The sequence below is a fragment of the Pomacea canaliculata genome, linkage group LG9 (assembly GCF_003073045.1).
Source record: "Pomacea canaliculata isolate SZHN2017 linkage group LG9, ASM307304v1, whole genome shotgun sequence".
NCBI classification, from domain to species: domain Eukaryota; kingdom Metazoa; phylum Mollusca; class Gastropoda; order Architaenioglossa; family Ampullariidae; genus Pomacea; species Pomacea canaliculata.
The window spans coordinates 6,850,442-6,872,565 of record NC_037598.1 but is presented as its reverse complement, the minus strand read 5'-3'; the positions used below and the strand labels follow the sequence as shown (position 1 = coordinate 6,872,565).

At 38.8% G+C, this 22,124-nt stretch overlaps 1 protein-coding gene across 2 annotated transcripts in view; it reads right to left on the bottom strand.

Moving 5' to 3' along the window:
- LOC112571759 (dynein heavy chain 12, axonemal-like) overlaps positions 1–22,124 on the bottom strand; it is a 51,590-nt gene that overhangs the window by 24,046 nt on the left and 5,420 nt on the right. For both annotated transcript variants that reach the window (XM_025251032.1, XM_025251031.1), the window contains exons 10-42: positions 21,056–21,247; positions 20,493–20,646; positions 19,668–19,759; positions 18,756–18,934; positions 18,160–18,295; positions 17,206–17,331; positions 15,535–15,741; positions 14,489–14,610; positions 13,766–14,042; positions 13,012–13,197; positions 12,680–12,880; positions 12,174–12,368; positions 11,778–11,899; positions 11,447–11,609; positions 10,921–11,040; positions 10,360–10,636; positions 9,688–10,013; positions 9,348–9,440; positions 8,885–9,031; positions 8,262–8,507; positions 7,338–7,751; positions 6,911–7,135; positions 6,399–6,584; positions 6,092–6,217; positions 5,131–5,319; positions 4,667–4,812; positions 3,933–4,071; positions 3,072–3,238; positions 2,663–2,855; positions 2,214–2,419; positions 1,652–1,726; positions 1,114–1,201; positions 728–906 (exon numbers count right to left, since the gene is read on the bottom strand). In XM_025251032.1, the coding sequence (XP_025106817.1) occupies positions 728–906; positions 1,114–1,201; positions 1,652–1,726; positions 2,214–2,419; positions 2,663–2,855; positions 3,072–3,238; positions 3,933–4,071; positions 4,667–4,812; positions 5,131–5,319; positions 6,092–6,217; positions 6,399–6,584; positions 6,911–7,135; positions 7,338–7,751; positions 8,262–8,507; positions 8,885–9,031; positions 9,348–9,440; positions 9,688–10,013; positions 10,360–10,636; positions 10,921–11,040; positions 11,447–11,609; positions 11,778–11,899; positions 12,174–12,368; positions 12,680–12,880; positions 13,012–13,197; positions 13,766–14,042; positions 14,489–14,610; positions 15,535–15,741; positions 17,206–17,331; positions 18,160–18,295; positions 18,756–18,934; positions 19,668–19,759; positions 20,493–20,646; positions 21,056–21,247 (5,894 nt within the window). The remainder of the gene's footprint in view (positions 1–727; positions 907–1,113; positions 1,202–1,651; positions 1,727–2,213; positions 2,420–2,662; positions 2,856–3,071; positions 3,239–3,932; positions 4,072–4,666; positions 4,813–5,130; positions 5,320–6,091; positions 6,218–6,398; positions 6,585–6,910; positions 7,136–7,337; positions 7,752–8,261; positions 8,508–8,884; positions 9,032–9,347; positions 9,441–9,687; positions 10,014–10,359; positions 10,637–10,920; positions 11,041–11,446; positions 11,610–11,777; positions 11,900–12,173; positions 12,369–12,679; positions 12,881–13,011; positions 13,198–13,765; positions 14,043–14,488; positions 14,611–15,534; positions 15,742–17,205; positions 17,332–18,159; positions 18,296–18,755; positions 18,935–19,667; positions 19,760–20,492; positions 20,647–21,055; positions 21,248–22,124) is intronic.

The following is a 22,124-nucleotide window of genomic DNA, read 5'->3' as shown; positions in this document are numbered from 1 at the left end:
TTGAGACTTGGTTAAATAGTTGGCAAAACATCGTCTCATCATTCTTGATAATTAATGTTCCACCTGCACATTCTGCATGTTTTTCTGGAAAAAGCCAACACCATCTGGGCAAGCCTTGACCACTCTTCCACCAGCCCCAACTCCTCTGACTTTGCTGGTGCATCCTTCACAGATTTTGTACTAGTAACTGAGCATCATTTTAGAGACATTATCACCAACTCGGCACAGTCCTGGGTTGGTTCCACTCCTGTCTGCTTCCACCCAGTCTGTTAGTGTCTGCAGCTTTGCAATATGGAGTGCCTCAGGGTTCACTCCTTGAGCCTCTGTTGTTTATTGCATATGTCCAGCCACTTGGTCCTGTGATTCACCTTTCTGCTTTGCAGTACCACATGTATGCTGACGTCACAGCTTCTGATACATGACCCAGCTTGTCAACTTTAGCACTCAGCAAACTCTTGATTCTGTCAAGCACTGAACGTTTATGTTTCTTGTAAAGTGCATTGAGCTTGCCTATGCGATAATTCAAAAGCATTTCTAACAGGGTTTACACATGCAAGTAAATTGGTAAATATTGTCTACAATGCATTCAAAATGCCAGTATTAGTTATTCCCCACAAGAAACCACTATCTCCAGACCTCTGTTCAAAATGATGACGCCTCTCTCTCATGCACACGCACAAATTAAAGCACACCAATGTTGAAAGAAAGCCTCAGACACATTGCAGACCTGAAGATGACAAGGTTCATGCGGTTCTTATGCGTATTGTTGTATTCCTCCAGGCACTGGTGTACAACACTGTACATTTCATCAAGGGACATGACTTCTTGATATACACGCTCCTCTGGTGCTGCATCAGGGTTCATGAAGTCCCCAAACATCAAACTGCGCAGATCCTCCTCTTGACACTGTCAAAGAAGGCAAAATAAAATGTTTCTCAAGGCACACCTTATAAATGATTTGGAGTAAAAAATAAAGAATTGGCTATACTAAAGAAAGAGACTTAAAGAGATTTAATTAAGATTGATTGACAGACATACAGTGCTGAATGGGAGTGACAACAAAAATACTCCCTATGTTGTTTAACTATTGAGAAATAAGAACAAAATTCCTACCTTCCCTCCCTGTCCTGCATTGGCCAGGTGCTCAAAGACACCATCAAAGCTTTCTTTGAAATGCTCTTTGACAAGACCAGACACTGTTCTGTCATACGAAAACAGCAATAATTTGTCATCTTTAACCATCCATGCTTTAGGACAAGATATAATTGCTTTGTTGCTGTTGTTAGCATTTGTTGCAGTTTGTTGCAATGAGTGTAGGGTGCATGGTTGTTACACTGATTTGTGAAGACTGCACAAGGGTAGAGCTAGACTATTTACTTGTTTAGTTGACTGAATTTTGATGACTTGATATACTTTGAGCTATTTCTTGGAAGTTTTCTAGGACTTTAGATCTATTGCTGATTTGTGAGTTTGAATGGTTGGTGGGTTCACTTGGGTAGATGGTTGGTTGTTTGTGTAGATATTTTACTGGTCATTGGGTTAGTTAAACTTCCAGTATTTTGTCTGTATCTTTTATGCTACAAATACTAGAAGAAAAATGTGTGTGCCTCAGATGAAACAGGTGATCATGAGAAAACAGTGAACTGCTTACTTGAACAGCCATGCTCTATCTTGATCATCTGTTAAACGGTCATAGAAGACTCGCATCACTTCGTGGACCCAAAGTCTGTCATGAGAAGAATCACACTAAAACTTCAATGGCAATAAGAAATTACAGAGAATAATATCATAATCAAATTATTTCTAATTGATGGCTTCAGATTGAATTGATTCTCTTTTAAGTAAACTATTTATTCACAATTTCCTACTTTTTATGCTGAGTTACAAAGAAGTGTTTCTTAAATCTTTTCTTTCAAAATATGCAGCCTTCATTACACCCATGAATTGTCTAGAGAAACTATACTTCCCCTAACTTCTACCAGTAAAGATTTAACAAGGTGTGTCGACTAGAAAATGTAAAGAAGACCAAAGAAAGGCTAGTAAGTCATAAATTCATCAAATATTTAACTGGAAGAGTGGATAGAGTTAATCATGGAATTTGACATTCACAAGATTAATTTCTGAAGATGCCATCGAGCCAACTATGTTTTCATGTGAACAATAAAGAATTAAGCATTAAAATGCAAGAGTATTCTCAGACTTCATTTCCTTACCTCACAAACACTCGTTTGTTTTCAACCTGTTCCTTTCTGATTAGGCAGACACCCAGAATGACGCGAGAGAAATCTCGCAAGTTGAAAACATAGTGCGACTTGGCAGGTGTAGGCAGCAGGTTATCCATAGCCTTTTTGTACATTTCCAAGGTGGCACTGACGATCTGGGTACCCATCGCAAAGAAATCGGCAGAAAACTCTTGGCCCTGGATTACATATTAAATACAAAGTTTGCTTTTTTACATCACAGCAATTTTGCTTATCCTTGCTAATTTTTTTGTAAAAACAATTAAAATCATAATTTTTGTAATTATATAAAGAATATAACTTCCTCAACTTTCAGCAACATAGTGGTACTTTGTGTTGTAAGCTGCTGTTATCTTGCTGTCACTAGACTTGTTCCCAGCATAAAAACCAAAAAACCAAATAAAACCCTAACAATAACTTACTCTGAGGTAGGATGACATAAGAGTCGAAAAGATTTTGGTCATTGTCTCTTCACTGAAGGGGTTCATGGACACAACGCTGAAGTGGCGCAAAAAACGAGGGGTCACTGTGTTACGGCCACCACCCGGTGGACCCATAGCAGTGATGAACTGAATGTCCTGCAGAACAATCTTGGAGGTGTCTTTAAGGTCATACCTGTAACACAAGTCAGGTTAGAAGAAGACTGTGAATCTGACTATGATGCTTGATATCTGACTGCATCTAAAAGACAGGCACATGACATCTCCCCCTTCAGTTCCTCGGAAACAATTTTTAATAGCTTGCAAAGAAATGACATGAGCTAACGATGGGCTTGACGTTGACACTTTCCTTCCTTTCTAGAAAGAATATGCAGAGTTTTGAAGGACTCACCAGTTACCATGGTCAATGAACTGTCGCAGCAGTTCTATAGGGGGTTGAGCACCATAAACTTCTTTGGCTGGCATGTTGAGGTCGTCCACAAAGATGATGGACTTCTTGCCCATTTGGGGTCCAAACACACCCTTTCGTCTCTTGTCTAGCTTGGACATGATGATGTTCTGTCAGAAATTCAGACATAACTTCTATTACTGCATGGTAAATAGCAGGGTTGAAGTCTTAGTCGTGTACTCTTCTCCTTTTCGGAAGTACAGACTTTGGTCAGATGTGCTGATTCTGGCTATGCTTAATTCCTGTCATATTTTGTTCTGCTTTGTCATGAATTGACTCGTGCCTTAGTCTATTTTAACTATTTTAATGCTATTTTCTGCTCAAGGAAACAAATGCAACAAGAATGAGGACAGTAACGGGTAATTAATGTGATATAGAAAGTGAGAATAGTGTTCACCCAACAAAACATAGAAAAATTGGCCTTGCAGTCTCCTAATCAAGCCTTGTTACCTTGCCTAGTTTAGGTAAAGATTTGTTTACATGTAAATCTTTCGATAATTATTGTGAAGAACTAACAATATACTACATCATAAAATTTGGACATTTTTGAGGGTGCATGAACAAAGATTTGTGTAAAATGTTTAGCACGAGCACCATGTTTGACTGATAATTACATGTGACCTAAGGGAATCATTGTGTTCTAAGTTGAAAGAATATACAATTGTCTTAGACGAATGAGTTAGAGTCTTATTTGTCCATGAAATGCTTATTTTCTACTTCATCCCTTCAAGTAATACATACAGAAATCATGAATGAGACCAATGACAGTATTTGGTGACACTTTCCCTAAATGCTTCTGCTTACCTGTGTCATGTTGGCACTAGTCTGAGCTGAGAAGTTGACAAAGGTGGGTAGATAGCGGTCCTTGGACAGACCATTCATGAGTTTATCTTGTACGTAAACACTCTTGCCAGTGCCTGTTGGGCCCACAAACAGCAGTGGCCTGCAACACACAGATGAAGAGTTTTACTGTCTGTATCTTCTAGTGTAGAAGCACATCAAATGAACTATTCCAAATCATTCTTCTTTCGGCAATAAAATAATTATATAGGAAAACAGCAGATAAACTTAAAGATGTGCTATCTTTTTCCAAGGTATGCTGTAAGCAATTTTCCATTTCTTCAATAAACATCCTAAAATATCCTCCCTGAACGTTAGATGTTGTCTTCTCATCTTATCTTCATGAACCTAAAACATTGCCTTTTCTTCCATGTGCATGAAATTTAAAACTTTGTCTCTTTTTCCCAGACATCCTCATTCACTAAACTTAAACTAAACTTTTTTTTCCCAAGGCATCCTCGTTTAACATGAGCTGTCAGTACTGCCACCATCACCACCACCACCACCACCACCAGTCCAGTCACAAGCAGTTTGTGATATTCACTGAGATGACCTGACTACTGGTTGTTGTAGCAGTCTACTCTCTACCATAACTGTCCCTAAAGTATTCAACATAAGCCATCATCAAGAGAAGTGGCACACAAAGTGTCTCGGCACTGAGTAATACAACTCCAAAAGAATGACTTTGGTGTGGTCACCTAGCATGCTCAATACAGAGGTCCATCAGGAAGGTGTAGCGAGCTGTGTCCATGGTGGGAACCAGCATCTCACGGATCTTCTTGGTCTTGATTTCTGTGCCCCGCACCAGGTCATTCCAGTGACGCCACTGACCCTTCGCTTTTTGCTATTTTGAAATAGAAATTCAAGTTTTTAAAAACAATGCCTTTCATTACCTAAGTTACACATGAACTCTGCAAGTATGTAAGCTGCAAAATCATATAAAGTTATTAGAAATAAGGGAAGAAAAGCAGTAAGGCAACTCTACTGAGTAGCATTGATATTGCAACAAGTCAACTGGGATATGGATGTGATGCATGTTTTTATCAAGGGTTACCCACCATGCATTGTGTTAAAACTGTAAAGTTATTCTAGAAGTGTTTACTACAGATGAACATTTTAGATAAGTAAACTAATAAATTAAAGGTAAGAACAAAGCACTTACCTCAAAGAAGTAGTCGTAAGTCGTTTGTTCAGGAGGAAATGGAATTTCCAGTTTGCCAATCTCCTTTGGCACTGGATTCTCATCAAACTTGCCTGAAAGTAGATCCCTGTAGAAGACATCAAACTTTTTGCGGCTGTCAACATCCAAACATCCTCCAATGGACCATGGGATGGAAAACATCAAAGCAGCCTGGAAATAAAATATTAGATCTCAACAAGGCTTTTTTCTCTCTTATTCTTTATATAAAAGACAATGTAGTAAAGGCTAATTAGGATGTTAACAAAGATCAATTAAATATAGACCAGGCCTGTCAAACGGCCAACGGGCCGCATGTGGCCCTTTGCAAGCACACCTGCAACCAACACAAATGACACTGTATACATTTGTGGCCTTCATGAACACAAATGTGACCCACATGGCCCTTAGTTTGACATGCCTGATCTAGACATTCTTAAGACACACCTACAACATTATGTACCCGTGTGTGCACACAACTGACAAAACATTTGGTGGAGCAGCTGGACTGCAGAGAGTACAAGCAATTACAAGTGGTCGTTACTTTTGCACACAAGCAAATAGAGATAATGCTTATCTGAACTCAATAAAACAAATTTTGCTAGTACATGTTCTGGTACGGTAAAAAAGCTGGAAGCCTTTCTGACAATCTGCTGATCACAAAAAAGCTGGCTTGGAGATAAGATCAGTCTCTAACACCTCACTCCCCAACAACCAAAAGGTGACAGGATCATCTTTACCGCTACAATACTGCTATAGTATGCATGCACACACATAAAATCAGGCTGACAATAAGTGTGTCATAAGTATGAATATAAAATATTTAAAGTATGGCATTTCAAACCAAAACTGGAAGAAATGTTTTTGTCATAAGAGGACACATTTTGTATATTATTTCTAACTACTGGACTTTCTGATTCGAAGCAATAGAAAATGGAATAGTTACAGCAAGCCAAAACCGAAGATGCTTGTTATCTGCTGAATCTTCCTTGTTGACTGGTTCATGCATCAGCATGTCCATCAGACGCATAAGCGAGTGGACCTGGTTAGCCTGCCCTGCGGGACAGTAATCCTGAAAAACACACACAGACAAATGCATCCACAATGTATATGGTGACAGTCACACTTGAGATCATCTGTGTATATATGTGTGTATGAAAATGAGTTAGAATTGCGCAATGCTCTAGTAGACCTGAACCCCAAAGAGAATTTCTCACTTCTTAAAATGAAACAAAAGCAAGAAGTCTGCCCACCTTGCAGTTCTTACGCACGAAGTCCAAGCAGGGGTCTACAAGCCACTCAAACATGACATGGGTGAGCTCTTTACACTCTTCTCCTAGAACCTGAGGGTAGACCTGAAGCCAGGATTTGACCAGTGGACGCCAGCCTAGTGTGATGGGTTCCAGGTACACCATGCCACACCGACTCACAGTAGCTGGCTGTACGACACAAGGGAACAACACTGACATCATCTGTAAGCTTGCCAGTCCAATAAATGGAATTTGTATCAAAAACAGGAGATGAGAAATGCTAACAGAAACTATGATGGCCAAAGGAAATAAATTGATAAATAAGCAGACAAAAGAAAGATGAAATAAATAATGTCCATAAAAAAGGGAAAGAGCAAAATATAGCAAGAACAAAAAATTAGAAGTAAAGAAAGCAAGAAAGGAGGGAAGAAAGTTGGCAAGCGAGACAGATTGTTTGGCCAATGGACAAATGGACAGGCTCATAGGTATCCAGACTGATCAACAAAGCTGCTTACAGATGCTTGCGAGAGATCCATTGTCTCAAAGATCAAGCTCATGACTGGAGACATTTGAATAATCTCTCCGCTCATAAGACACAGCTTCTTGTTGTCATCAAGCACAGTGTTCATGTTTTCAATCCACAGGGCATCAATGGGACCATCAAAGATAACCCATTTTCTGTCTGGCGTGTCTGTAGAAGCAAACTCACGGAAAGTGTTGGCCACTACTCCATCCGTCCACTAAAATTAAATAGAACAATAGGTCAACAAATAGTACAAGAGGTCATTCTCAGTTATCTGCTTAATAAAAATAAATCAACAAAAAGAAATAAGGAGAAAATTAAAATAATGGTTAATGTACCTAATAGTTAAATACCGACAAAAAGCCCAAGAAAAAGACAAATATGCATTTTGTTCTAGAATCAAAATTGAGTAGACTCACCTCATGGGACACGGGATCAAACTGTCCAAACAGCTGACCCATGGTAATGGATTTGGGGTTTATTATCCTGGTGATAACCCGCTCATATTCCTCTTCACCCTCATTGCACAACATAGTCATTCCACCTTGCAAAGTCTCAAGCACCTTGGTCTTGCCACCAAAAGGCTCACCCACAAGCATGAAGCCATGGCGTACAATCATCATCTCATAAGTCTGGATAATTTTCTCCTTGAAAAAGTCCACAAACTGCAAGTTTTTCTGAAGAGCAATGCGCTCCATAGCATTCAGGAAAACTTTGTAGTCCGCCTCAGGTAGATGTAGGCCTGGGAACAAGTCTGAGATGATGCCGTTGAAAAGTGGAATGTCATGTGACAAAAACTTGGGAAGGTTTACGTCGATGATGGACCGCAGCAACTGTCAAAGTAATAAATCACATCTCTACTATCACTGCCAACATAAGCAGATCATTTTACACTTTACAAATGTAACGATTATAGCCTTCTCTCATATACACTTCACAAATAAAAAGATTATAGCCTTCTCTCACAAATTTTTGGTTCACAATGCTAACAAGTATACAAGAAATGAGACAGATTAGCATTCTGGTGGTATGTCCTTAGATGACACAAAATGAAGGGTTTAACGCAATCTGTCATGACCAGACTTCCTTCCTAGATAGCTTCTCCTCAATCCCCACTGCAATCTGGCCTTTGCTGCTGACATAGCAGAAAATGCCAACAACCAACCACCCCATCCATGTAATCTCCCTATTCCCAAACATCCCCTTGCACATTTTTTTCTTTACCCTATGAAATCACTACAAGGACTTGCTCTTCCTTTAAAACCAACTAAATATACCAATATAATACTCTCAATGAAAAGTTGCCAAGAGCTTAAAAGCATCCATGTGAATACTGCTCTCACCAAAATATCCTCTGCTTCATCAGGGAACTTGAGCTTGAGGTTTCCAGCTGCTGACAGTACTGCTTTAACAGCTCGCATGCCGTAGTCGTAGTGAAACTGGGAGGAAAGCTGCTCGGAGCACAGGCGGTACGTGGTCACAATCTTCACTGCGAGGTTTCTGGCATCCAGAAATCCAAATGAATACAAGGAGATCTCGGCAATCATGGCATAATCTGGAACCATCATGGCCACTGTTCGAAACAACACCTGCAAGTAAATTACTGTTCATTTAATAAATTGCCTATGACTTTTCCAAGAGAACTGTTATGAGTTAAAAGTTCCAGCCAGGACAAGATGCCATGAAATATAGTCAAGAAGAAATAAGTAATAGAGCTGGTATCCATGGTAACTTATATTCAACTTCAGAGATAAACAATCCTAATCCTGATACAGTATCTTGCTTGGAGTGAGTGCAGACCCTGCATAGTCTCTCCATCCCAACTTTCCACTACAACCTACTGGCAGGTGATACAAAGTGCCACTTCTTCAAAGTTGCAACGTGTTGCTGAATATGTAAGAGTTGAAGAGTACATCAAAGTTTCTGTCTAAAGTCCAGGAAATGTATGATTGTTCAGTCAGTTTACCTTGAGGTTATCTGGAAGTTCTGAGCGGCCAGCATAGCCAGGGTTCATGGTGATACACACATAACAGTTAGGGTTGAGGTCAAGCTCTGTGCCTTCAAAGACAAACCTCTGGACATGAGCTTGGACAGCTCGGATGATGCACAGGATCTGAAAGACCCACACCATCATCTCAGAGTTAGACACCATGTGTCGCCATGGAAACAGGGTTGAATTTTAATAGCACGTAACTAAAAGTGAACTAAATTGGTCTGTACTAAATTTGCTGTTACTACAAAATGTATTTTCTGTGATCTTTTTCACAGTTATTCCAAGTTTTTGATATCTCTGGAACACTTTTAAAAAAAAACTTTTCTCCAATGCAAATATCGTGCTACTTGAAATAGGAATTGACTAAATTATTACATACTGCTTTAGAAAAATAGTACTATAAGCAAAAGAGTGTATAGTTGGACAGAAAACTCACCTGTTGAGCCACAACAGACAAGACTTCAAGGTCGATTCTGTTGAACTCGTCAAAGCATGCCCAAGCACCGGACGAGGCAAGACCTTTAAAGAACTGTAAAGACAAGAGCAACACCAAACTATAAATAAACATTCTTTCTTTTTCATAGAATGCTATAAATTGATGAGGTTTCATATCAGCTTTATTTATCTATATTTAACATCATTTATCTCACACCTGAAACCTCATTCAGTCGTATTCATCTCAAATTATTTTAATTTTCTCATTCTAGTTGTCCTTTATCCATGATTTTTTACCATTACACAGATAAACAACCTTCTGACATGAAATATTATCTGACCTTGCCCATGGCAATGTAGTCAAGTCCATCAGAGCAGTTGAAGACAACACACTGCACAGCTATAGCTTTAGCAAGGTCTTTGGTAGTCTCAGTTTTGCCGGTGCCAGCTGGACCTTCGGGTGCTCCATTGAGGTTGAGATGGAAGGCCCCCACAAGTGTTCGGTAGCACCGATCTGTCAGGGGAGTGATGACAAGACGTGCAGAGTTACCCAGATATTCGTTGCAGTAGTTGACAGTTGCATTTGTGATGCGGACAAGCATTCTAGACTCTTCCCAATAGTATCTCAGCTGGGCCAGCCAGTTGAAGTCATTCTGTGTGGCGACACCTGCATAAAGTTGATGAACAATGAAGCTGCTCTCATTCCAGTTGAAATGCAATATTAATATGTCATCATAATTTTGTTGTTTTTCAAGATGGTTATGATCAACATGCTATCTGTGAGTTCCTGAGACGTACACATTAATTTTATGATACAATAACAATAAACTTTATTACAATTTATTTTAATCTCACCATCTACAGTAGATTACATAGCAAAGTACAGCCACACAATCAAAACATGCGCATAAATAAATATTTATCTCTGTGAGCACAAAGGTTATACATTGAGGTGAGTTGCAGTGAAAACTAGTTAAAGGGTAAAGAAAGAAAGCAGGTTGCCCACCACTTACCTTTGTTGGCCATGTCCAGGACCACATCACGTGCATGCACATCAATGACAACGAGTGCCCCCAAAGTTATGCGCTGCTGCTTGGTCAGCTTGCCTCGCACCAGGGCGACAACGTCCTTGAGTTGTTCCTGCAAGCGATCCCAGTAGTCCTTCAGGCCAAGTGGGCCAGTCTTGATAGCCTCATGCACCTCGCGAGTCCAGTAGACCTGGGAAGCACAGAGCACCACTTGGCCGGGCCACTCTTTGACCCAGTCTGTTCGTGGGGAGATAAGATATGCCTGGACGAAAAGATGCAATGATTTTATGCTTCTTTCAATACTCTTGTAAGCACACCAAATACAACCCACTTCAACCAAACAATATGTGCACAAAAAAAAACCTGTGAAACAAGAACTCTGACAGAAAAATTGCCCAGAGAGCAGAAATATATAGATATACTTTTTTTTAAAGTACGTGTACTTCCTTTTTATTTTATTGTACAAATGGTTAGTAACTGAATACATGCATATAGTTACAAATGTTTATTAGTAAACATAATATATGTATGGTTACTTTCATTTACCTCCACTGCAGCTTCCACAACATCTCTAACAGACATCAGCATTACATCCTGAACCTGCAGCAGCCATTTCTCCACAGCCCCTCTAGCTTCTGAGGTTGAGATAACCTGGCTCATTTTTACCTACACAGTTTTAAAAGAATGACACCATAAGTTGGAAAGTATACTAGGTGAATATCACCTTGATTTTATTATTTGGGCTGATTTTTCTGTAGGTCCACTCTGAGACTAATATTTCTGATTGCTCTAATTAATGGGTTAATTGCTCTAATTAATGGACCAATCTATTTAGCAAATGTACAGCATTACAATTAAACCTCCACTGGAATATTACTAAACAAAAATCAGATTCTCTACATAAATTTCAGGTCCCGTTGTTTTTTGTTTTTTTTTTTACAAAGAAGAAACAAACATATGAAATGCCTATTAAAGAAAACTATTGTAATGAAGATAAAAATTTGTCAGAACTGGATTTAGATTATCAATCCCATTTCATGTGTGAAGATTAAGCATGATCAAAAGTGTGTACCTTCTCTCCCTCGCTACTAAACATTGCATGGATGTCAAGCTTGTTGTCAAACTCTAATTTGGCAATGCCCTCGAAGCACTTCTTCAGGTGTGGCTGTACTCTTAGTGGATCTTTAGTCTCTGACAAAATCTCGAGCATCTCATCGTTAGACAGGAAGAAGAATCTGCAAAAAATAATCTCTTTGCACAAATTCTGCAACAAAAATTTTTTGTTTTCCTATAATCAATAGCTAATCAAAACCTGACCAAGCACAGGTTCTTTTAACAACCAGACATGGCATGCTAGCCATGTTTATGCTGATTATGTGGCCAAGTACCTAAACAAAACACACCTTGGGAAGAATAGTCGTTTCTTTTCCAGATAAGCATTGAGACCCTTCATGATCTTGTCCAGAAGACCATTACTGTCAGATAACTTTTCCAGCAAGCCTTGCAGTCCTGTAGCTACAAGCACCTGAAATAAGCATGCACATTAACTTGCAGAAATAAAACTGTACACACCTGTGCCCTATCTACTGTTAGGTAAGTGTGTAAGTGTATGCACCTGTGCAGGTAGAGAGGATGACAACAATGGATGGCTAAGCTGCATGTGACCTGCCTTCCTCCTTTACATCATCAACACTGCTCAGTTACCACTCATTTAAAACCGCCACCATTGCCACCAGTATCACTACCATCATCAAGATGATACTGATGATCAAAATGTTTGTCATCATCATGCATGTTACCTTGGGATCCTTGACTGTATGGCGCATAACGTCTTTCCAGTTGCGGTCCACCATCTGAAACAGGCGTCCTTCTTCAGGCATCTGTTGCATGATGTCCTCTGAGGAGAAAATGGGCTCCAGATACAACCACTGGGCCTGCACCTTCAGCCATTCATCTATTGTCTCCTGTGTTCGCATCAGGGTCTCCTCCCATGTCTGACAAGTGATTGAGAACCGTAAGCAGGTTGGCTTCCAACATTGTTAAAAAACTGAACATTGTTTGAATAAACTTGCTGATTATCATTAGTTACCAGCACCTGGCATCATGGTCTTATTTTATGTTTTTGACTATCTGCTGACTAATTTAACTCATTTTCTTCAATACATACATATTAAAAGCCTGCATTCCTGCTTTAGTAATTCTGGGACCTTTATGTTTCAATAGTACATTTTGATAACGAAGTATTATTGTTTTGATATGTTTTTAACATGCTTATCATAAAACTGTATCACACACAAACACACACCTTAATTTCAGTCTCAAAAGGCTTGATGAAGGGGGAGCCTCGCATGGTCTGTGTCTTGACAATCTGATCATCCAGAGTTGTTTGAATATCGTCAACAGATGCAAGGATGGAAATGCCAGAGTCACGGTACTGTATTAATGTGAAGGCAATGGATTCCCACTCATCCATCATCTTCTTCATGGCCTTCTCCAGTGAAAATTCCTGTATAATGATGAAGGCATGAGTTGGGCACCTTGATACATTTCATGGCAATACAAAGGTTTTCTAAGGACACAGCATCACAATTTTTATCCTTATTTAGGTTTTGTTTCAGATTATTTTAAACAGTGTACCTTGGAGGCAGCTCCTGATATCTGTTCAAACTGTTCCATGTAGGGTTCAAGGTTGAGCTTCAAGACTTTCCGAAGTGTTGTACCTGTATCAGGAGTCAGATCAAAGCCAGCTATATCCGACATTTTGGTCCAGTGACGCTCTCTGATACCAGGGTTGCACATGATAGAGATTACTGGCACAATCGTCTGAAAAACAACAAAAGAATGTGACATCAACACCTCAAGTTTTAAAAAAGAGGTAGGAAGCATTGGTGTTTTATGCCAAGTAAGCATTATGCACTGTCAGGGCAAAACACCTGGCCCTTGAAATAGGTGTCATATGCAAAGAAAGAATAGTAATCTAGGATGAAATCTGATCTCAGGACACCTTATTCTCACTGTAATGATGACAAGAGGACACACACAGAGTCTTAACGTTATCTCACCATCATAGGTTCAGCACAAATGTTGGGCAAGAGGCCACGATGGCAAGATAATGAGGATTGCTTATTTTTTTGTAAAGCACTCTGAGCCTGCCTTTGATAAATCTACTTTATTATTATTAATATTCATATCTAGGGAAGTGGTAACTTTAGGGGAAATCTGTTCTGTCCCTAAGGGTGGTAAGAGGTATGGTTGGCAAAATAACAAATAGTGAGATAATGGGACTCTGTTTGTATATATCTAGATAGAGAGAGTCCCCTTTTTCTAAGACTTTGTTCAAGACTCCAGCAGCCTGTGGACTCAATGATATTTCTGAACTTTTCCCACTCACCTTGAACTCCTGCATAGTTTCCATGACAGTGTTGCAGACACCAACAGCCTGTGGAATCTGAAGTTCTTCAGCCTCTTCCTCATGAACAGCCTCGCCATCTTCCTCTGCCATGCGCCGCTTTTTCTTGCGCTCTCGGTCGCGTTCATCCCACTCAATCTGCATCTTTTTCACCTTGGCCGCAAATACTTTTTGGATCTTATACAACTCTCGTGTGTACTCATCCACTTCTGCCTCAATGGCTTCAGAGTTCAGCTCCAGGAACATCCCATCCATCCACCTTTCATTGTGAAGATTTATTATGATAAAAAAATATATCAGAATGCAATTTTTTCAAATGACTTCACTCAGGTTGATATGAGATACTATTTCTAAAATATCAGCAGAAAATCGATCCTCTGATTGTGAGATCCATGTTGAAGATCAGAAAGAGGATAAAATCCATGAAAGCCATGAGAGTATAGAGATAAATCTAATTAACCTTTCTTTCAGTTTTCTTATGGTAGGGTTAGTTTAAGCTCCTTCTACCAAGTAGGTAGTACTTGTTAAAAGTCTATGTACACCTAGAAATCTACAAAATTAAAACTTTCCTGAATGCTATTTCCTCCACACACAAACACATGTATACACATATGTATATCCCTCACTTTCTTTGATAGAACTATTGAAAAAATGGCCAATAAGTATTCCTGCTGCAGATATTGAGGAATCATAAAAAGAGCTTACTTCTTCTCTGCCCGTTGCCATTTGAGGACCACATTGAAGAGCCGCATGAAGGGGTCTAGGGAGCTGGTGATTTCCTCCACATCGGGGTATGTGGTGATGGGATATTTGAACAGAGCCTCTTCCTGAAATATGAAATTTTTATTGTAAATTCTCTTACTAAGTGATATGACCATGAGAGGTAATAGATAGGCTACTTTTGTTCTCTAACCATCAAAAATTGACTCTGAGACAGTCAGCTGGCATGTGATGAGGGGCTTTGCTGGTCAGCTAAGCATCAGCCCTCAGAAATCTATAAAGGAGACAGCAAAGCCAATACATCATTTTTCTTTTTGATCAACACTCAACCTAATCAGACAGTAGGGTGATTGGGAGAGCCTCAGTGTTGTGTCATCCAGGTGTTGAGCTGTTATTGCTCGTTTGATCAATACCTCACCCCATGTCAGGCACTCACTGTTAGGGAGTCAACTTTGGATGATTAGAGAGTAAATATACCCTATTTATCTCCTAGAGTCATGTTATCTGGCAAAGTCAAAAGAAAAAGCCAACAAACATAAGTCACTTCATGTCAATGTTTCAGGGGTTGGAATCAGATCTCTCTACAGTTAAAAAGAAAAATTCCAAATACAGATATCAGAATATTTCCCAAAAGTCCTGATCTGGTGAGCTACCCATTAAAAACATATTTCTAAGATTTAATAAAAAATGTTTTCACTGTTAATAGATCAACTTAGTTGTATATATTCACGTCAACTATAAAGTCAAAACATTCAAAATTATAGCCCTATCATTGTCCTATAAGATTACAATATAGTCATGTAAGATTTAAAAAAAATGTTCGACAATTAGACATGAAAATCACAATATTTATTCTGTGTTAAAAGCCTTTTAATTCTGTACCTTTAAGCACTCCAAAGCCATACAAATAAGATCATTTCTTTCACCTGCAAGTCTTTGTCAATATCTTCTTTCTACTTCCGATCACAGTAGTTGACTTATAGAATCTGACTACATCAGAACATTGCTGTATGAATGTACCCAGCACAAACCTTGTTAATCCATTCAATCTGTTCCTGGAGGTCTGAAATGCGTCGTTGCACCTTCACTACGTCCTGCACATACTGTTGCATCATATCCAGTTCTCCATAATCGTTGAATTCATCAACGCGCTGGCGGAGCTTCTCTAGCTCAAGCATGACCTTCTCCCGTCTCTCTACCAAGCTCTTCTCTGCCTTCTGCTTTGAGCTCTCCACCAGCTGAAACCAATGCCAGACTGTGCAGTTAACACAGTCAAGAAAGCAGTCGGAACACAAAAAGCACAAAACAATGGTGAGTGAAGGAGCAGCAAGTTACATGGCAAAGACTTTGTTCACTCTTGGTAATACAATTCTTTAGGTTTATTATTTAGTCCTGTGTTACTTTCTGTATACATTTATCAAAGCACAGACAAACAGAATTGTCATTGTCATAAATACAAGGTTTAAAACATATTAATCATGGACAGTATAGATTAACTGCTTACAGTATAGGTTAACTATTGTATAAGTTTTTATGTCCTATTTTCATCATTGCTGAAGAGAAAATAGATACATCACCATACACTTTATGAAATATTTTACAATCTATCACTACTTGTTCAAAGAAGTGACAGAGACACAGGCAAGCTCCCTGCCAGAAGCCATATCATAGCTTCCTGTCTGTCTGGTTACCTACCCTGCCACAGTGCTGGTTTCTATTCACTTCAGTGCTACCTGCAGTCAGGTGTAATAGTAACCACTTTGCCTTCTGCTTACTCATAATATTTACTTCATTCTACCTCATATTATGATGTATTCAGTTAACTGTCACCTCCTATAATCATCCTCCCACAACCCAAAAACCAAGTTTTAATATAATTCTCATATTCATATTTTACATCATCATATTGCATTCTGAGCTGTTTAGTTAATTCAAGAGGTAAAAAATTATTTCCAGCATGTCTGTCTGGCATATTTCATTTATTAGAAATATTCAGCAATGTTTAAAGTGAATGTCTATGACTCAGAACACATACTAACAACAAATATGGTCTTTCTTTATATTATTCTAGTCTAACCAGTTTAACAGTATGAAACATGATTGGTATGATTCCAAACATGCAGTGTAAAAACACTCTGTGCTGATCTTCTTTAATAATTTCTCTCCAAATGCATAACAAGTAAATGAACTTCAACAGTTCTTATGAATGAAGTGTATGTTACTAATGGCAGTGAAAACAAACCAACCAAAAGTAAAATGTAAGATGTGTATCATTAAAATGATTTCTTTCCTTCAGAATTCAGGTGTATATATAGATTCCAAACATTGATCTTAGACACAAGCTTGTGAAAACTCACTTAAGTGACAGCATGCAGATATAAAAACAACATGGGCTATGCACATGAATCAACCCATACAGACTCATTCTTCTAAACTAATTATACTTGCTGTTCTACAGTGATGAAAGTTAGTACTCTGAAAAAAAGACATCAGAGAAAACATACACATACATTGTTAACATTAAACTGAAAACTCTTTGTTAATTGCAGATTGTTGAAAATTAATACCAAAATATCTCAACAAAAAAAATCATGTGAACTTCATTGGTATTTAAAGTTCAACAGGTATGTCCATTGTTAATGTGATTAAAATTATGTTTGAGGATAAGATATTCAGTCTGTGAAAAGCCTTAAAGCACTTACAACATCATTCTCATCAAAAACTGGGTTGATTCGAGTAGGCCAGGTGAGCACCTCGCAGTTCAGTTCAATGTCTTTAGGTGTGAACATGAAGACATCGATCAGATAAGCCAGGCGATCCTTGGACTCCTGAACATACATATCATAAAAAATATGCATATGTAACACACACACCACCACTCCACACATACACACAAACAACACAGACTCAGAAGACAGAAAAACTAAACGACCAATCAAATAATAATAATAACAACAACAATAAATGTGCATACATAGCTCTGTACCCCATTAGGGTTATAGTCTGAATGCTATTCAGCAACAAGAACATAATATGAATGGTAGAAATAGTGCAACAAAAGAACACAGCAAAAGCTACAGAAGAGATATGAAACAACAGCCTGAAATTTGTGGCCTTAAAAACTCCAGCCAAAGGTGTGACTACTGAGAGAAATCCATTATCTAGCACAGCGCATGGGTTTTGGCCAAACCACACTAGGGCAGAATCCAAAATACTACAAACAGTGGTCAGGGAGCTAAGCAAGGTGGAATGATCAGTGCTGTCAAACGCTGTTGAATGCTTTAACAAGGTGATTCTTGACACTTGCCTCTCATCTAGAGACAATAAATTGCCGTCTATAACCTTTAGCAAGAACGTTTCTGCACCATTCAAAGGGTAGTAAACAGACTGAGATAGAGGAAGGAAATTGTTATACTTTCAAATCATTTACATCAAGGAAAATCTTCTTTAGATAAAAGGGGTTTACAGGAGATGCACCAACCAAAATCTACACCTAACATGAAATCTAGCATTAAACACCTAAATGAAAAGTTTCAAATAAATTACTAAATAGTTTTGCCCTGGATAATTACAATCTTCATACCATCATGGCTACATGAAAGGCATCAGTACAAAGGTTTCTAAAGATATTTCTTACACTGATGCCTAAGCCTGACCTTGATACGCTCGTTGAGTTTGATCATGCCAATTGTACGAGCATTCTCCACAAAGGTGACCATCTCCATCAGCTCTTCACTTGTTTCTGGCAACTTGAGTGCTTGCTCTTGAATATTGGCAAACTCTTTGCATATGCTGCAGACAAGCACAAGCAGCTAGAAGACCATGCTTATCCCAACACAAATTATTAAAAGTTGGGTAGGAATGAAGTGAAGTGGGTGATGACTTAGCAACTGTTAACATAATTTATCAGATATTTGTGAGAATAATGACACCATACTGACAATCTAGTCCGAGACCAGGGATCAAAAAAACACATCAAATTTGTACTAACATCAATGCATTTGGGTGCTGCCTCCATGAGCATGAGGGGAGGGGTTCCTAATGTGTGAAAGGAAACCAAGAAAATGAACAAGATGTAATTCAATGCATAATGCAGACTATCTTACAAATTTTAAAAGTATTTTTTAAAAGTTTCGATGTGCTGAAAATAACAAATAAAATAACTATATTACTCTGAATGCCAGTGGAGGGCATGGAAAAAAGCAACATCATCAAAACTAGAGGGCAATAAAGAGAAGGCAAAAAGACTTACTTTTCATTTTCCCTGCGGTGGTCAGCAGATACCCGACTGAGGAGTTCGTCAGCCAGTCCTCGGGCAGCCTCTGCCAATCCCCGCTTAAGATCTTCACAGTCCAGGCGTATCATGTCATAGTGTTCTATGGACGGCAGGCCCATGATTTCACTTGCCAGGGCACGATACTTTTCGATTTGCTGTCACATTTTGCGATAAACATTCATCAGAATGTATTTGGTTGTGGTTTTCTGGGCCATGGTGTTAAAATTGTTAAAATAAGTCTGCCAAAGGTGCTTTTAAGAAAATGTAACATCCCTGTACATTTCTAAATAGCAAATTACAACAAATTTATTTGCTTGTGTGCGTACCTATATATATATATGTGTGCGTGTGTGTATAAGTATGAGACAGAGTGTTTTCTCAGTGAGGTGCAGTGGCCCAGGTGGCAGCGTAAACTCTCCACTCCTCTGACAGGAATAGCGGGTTTGTGGTCAAGTTACAGCCTCTACAGCCAACAGAGACTTCAAGAGACTAAGTACACAACAAAAACAACCAACAAACAGGCATTTTCACCCACAGTGTCTAGTCAGCAAATAGGCACTCTTCACTCAGAGTGTCAAGCCAGTTTTGCCAGCCTTAATGTTTTCACCAAGTATGCCAGACAGTGTGGTATTTAGGCCACGACTTGTGTCCATTTTACAGTCTCCACTTAGGAGACTGAGAAAGTTTACTTTATAGGCATACTAGCAGTAGCACAATAAAGAATAAGGTTTTCACACCTGTGCTTCTACGTGAAGAATGTGGAAGTGTTAAAGTTGATATGCAACCCTGGTTGAACCTGCATGCAAAATTGTAAAGGTACTTTATCTAACCCTCTTGATTTCTCGGTTATGTTCTCTCTGTCTCTCACACACACACTCTCTCTCTTACTGTTGTGTATTCGGCAAAGGTATGTTCCTCCTCCATATAAGAGTGAATTTCTTTCAGTGCTTCTCCATTCACAATGTAGTCATACCGATCAACTGCAGAAAGTTAAAGAAAACAATGTTTCTTTGTTTAAAATAAAGTTGTTTCTAACTAAACAGTTATTGTCTGTTAACCACAGTTTTCAAAAGGGATCAAAATTATTTACAACATGCACCATTGATATAACTGTATGTGTTATGCCACAGCAAACAACTTTAAAGAGACCTTGATAAATATTCTTGATGGCAGCATGAGTGGCTTAGCTGAACACAAGATGAAGACAACAGAGTAATGACTGATACATTTCCTTTACAATGAACATTCTCAATATTTGTTAAGTAAACTGCAAAATCATCCTTCAAAATGGTGAAAATAATATATAATCAAGAACACCTCTGATAATGAAAATTAGGTTTCTCTGTTTTCTTAACTGTCCACAGGTGTGCAAGCCATTTTAAAAATACTAGGTCAGCTTTGCCTGAGTGCATAACCATCTTTGTTCTCAAGAGATATGCCTTCAACAGCACCATGCTCAGAAAGAGGTCAAAGCCTGAGGTGTCCATATCAATGGATATGCCTTATTAGCATACAGCTCTCCTATTTACAGTAACGTTGCAAATATATCCCAATTCCTGGGTGTGTTTTGTTTGTTTTCTGTTTTTTTCCTTCTTCATGTATAATGTTCATAGTTTTGTATCTTAAGAAAACAAATTTGGGAACCTAGTCATTTTAAAACCAAAAAAAAAAAAGTGTACACTCTTTAATCAAAATGGCCTCAATGTAACTTACTGAAAGATTGAAGGTGCTGACGAGGACCTTCAAAATAGTTCTCAACTGCCTGTTTCAGTTGGATGATAATCTCTTTGAGTATGTGTGATGCTACACAGGCATCTGTGTTGGTTGTGGTATTGCCACCAGCAAGCCAGGACTGTATGGTGGGTACCTACCACAAGCAATTTTATAGCTGAGGTTTGTTATTTGTGTACATTAATGTGTACAAATACAAGTACATACTTGAGCAGGAAGTCCATAGACAAACCACACAAGATTCTCAACAAGATTTAAATAAGGAAAATATGCTGCATGCCAATGATGCAGAAGTTTTTTTCATGCAGACTTTGCTATAAAGAAACAGGGACAATACAAAGAAGAAATGGATGGATAATGGTAATACATGTACGTTACAAATTATTCTGTATATTTGCTGCATACTGCTATACTCTTCAAACTTAGTTAAAATTCAAACTTTGTTCTCAGTTTGAAGTGTATATTAATGTATTTTTCAAAGATGTACAAAGGCACATGCATGCACACATACGCATGCTTGTATGCACACAGAATGATATTGATACCTGTTGCATAGTCTTGGTGATCTGAGTGACCACAAACAACACAGCCTCTTCAAGGTCTTGAACTGGAGGATAAAACTGCATTTCCTGATCATCGAACGTCAGCTCCATCTTGAGCAGTGGCAGCTTTAGCCGATTGTCATGCTCAAATAAAGACAGGTACGCATTGATGGTACGCAGCAGCAAATCTTTCAGCTGGGGAGTGAACATACAAACTGAATACAATAAAGATTCACTTTTAAGTTATAAAATGCTGGACTATACATGTATATACAATATACGAAGTCTATATAAATTTTCATTTACTGAATAGCTCTAGAAGTTGCCAGGCCTGACGAGAGGGGGGGACAGGGGGGACTGGTGTACCCGGGCCCGCGGCTGTCAAGGGGGCCCGGCCTTGGTCAGTGGATTTTTTTTCTTCTTCTCCTTTTCTTTTTCTTTTTAAAGAAAGGTCTAAGGACAGAACACTCAAGCATTACACAAGCAGAAGTTGAGTTTGAGTGTAGATATTGAGATTCGAATTGTAAACGTACATTATATACTGGGAAAATAATTTACGATTACAAGTACAAGGGGCCCGGAGAGGTCGTCTGTCCCGGGGCCCGGTCTGGCTCTCGGCGGCCCTGGAAGTTGCTGATATATTAACGAATCACAAACCTGTCATCAGCTTGTTCAAAAACCTGTAGCAATCTTTACATATTTTATCAAGAACAAATTGACCTAAATCCTAATTTTTGACATCACAAAAGGCTGCAACCAATGGGAGAGCTTCAAGCAAATACTCATGCATGAGGCATTGCCCAATCAGTGAGCCTTCTTTTGTGATGTCATAGGCAACAGGATTTTTATTTAGAATGAGTGTCTTTAAATGAATAACACAAACTGTTTTGAAAATAATTTTGTGCTCGGATGAGCCTTCTAAAGAACTGGATTGCTTTTAGAAAACTTGAACTGATCTCTCATGTCAGAAAGTGGCAGACAGAAATGTTACTATTGATGAATAAAATGACAACAAAAACCCCACTGATCAGAAGTCAGTAACAAACTTGCCCAACATCCCCTATCCTGTTCT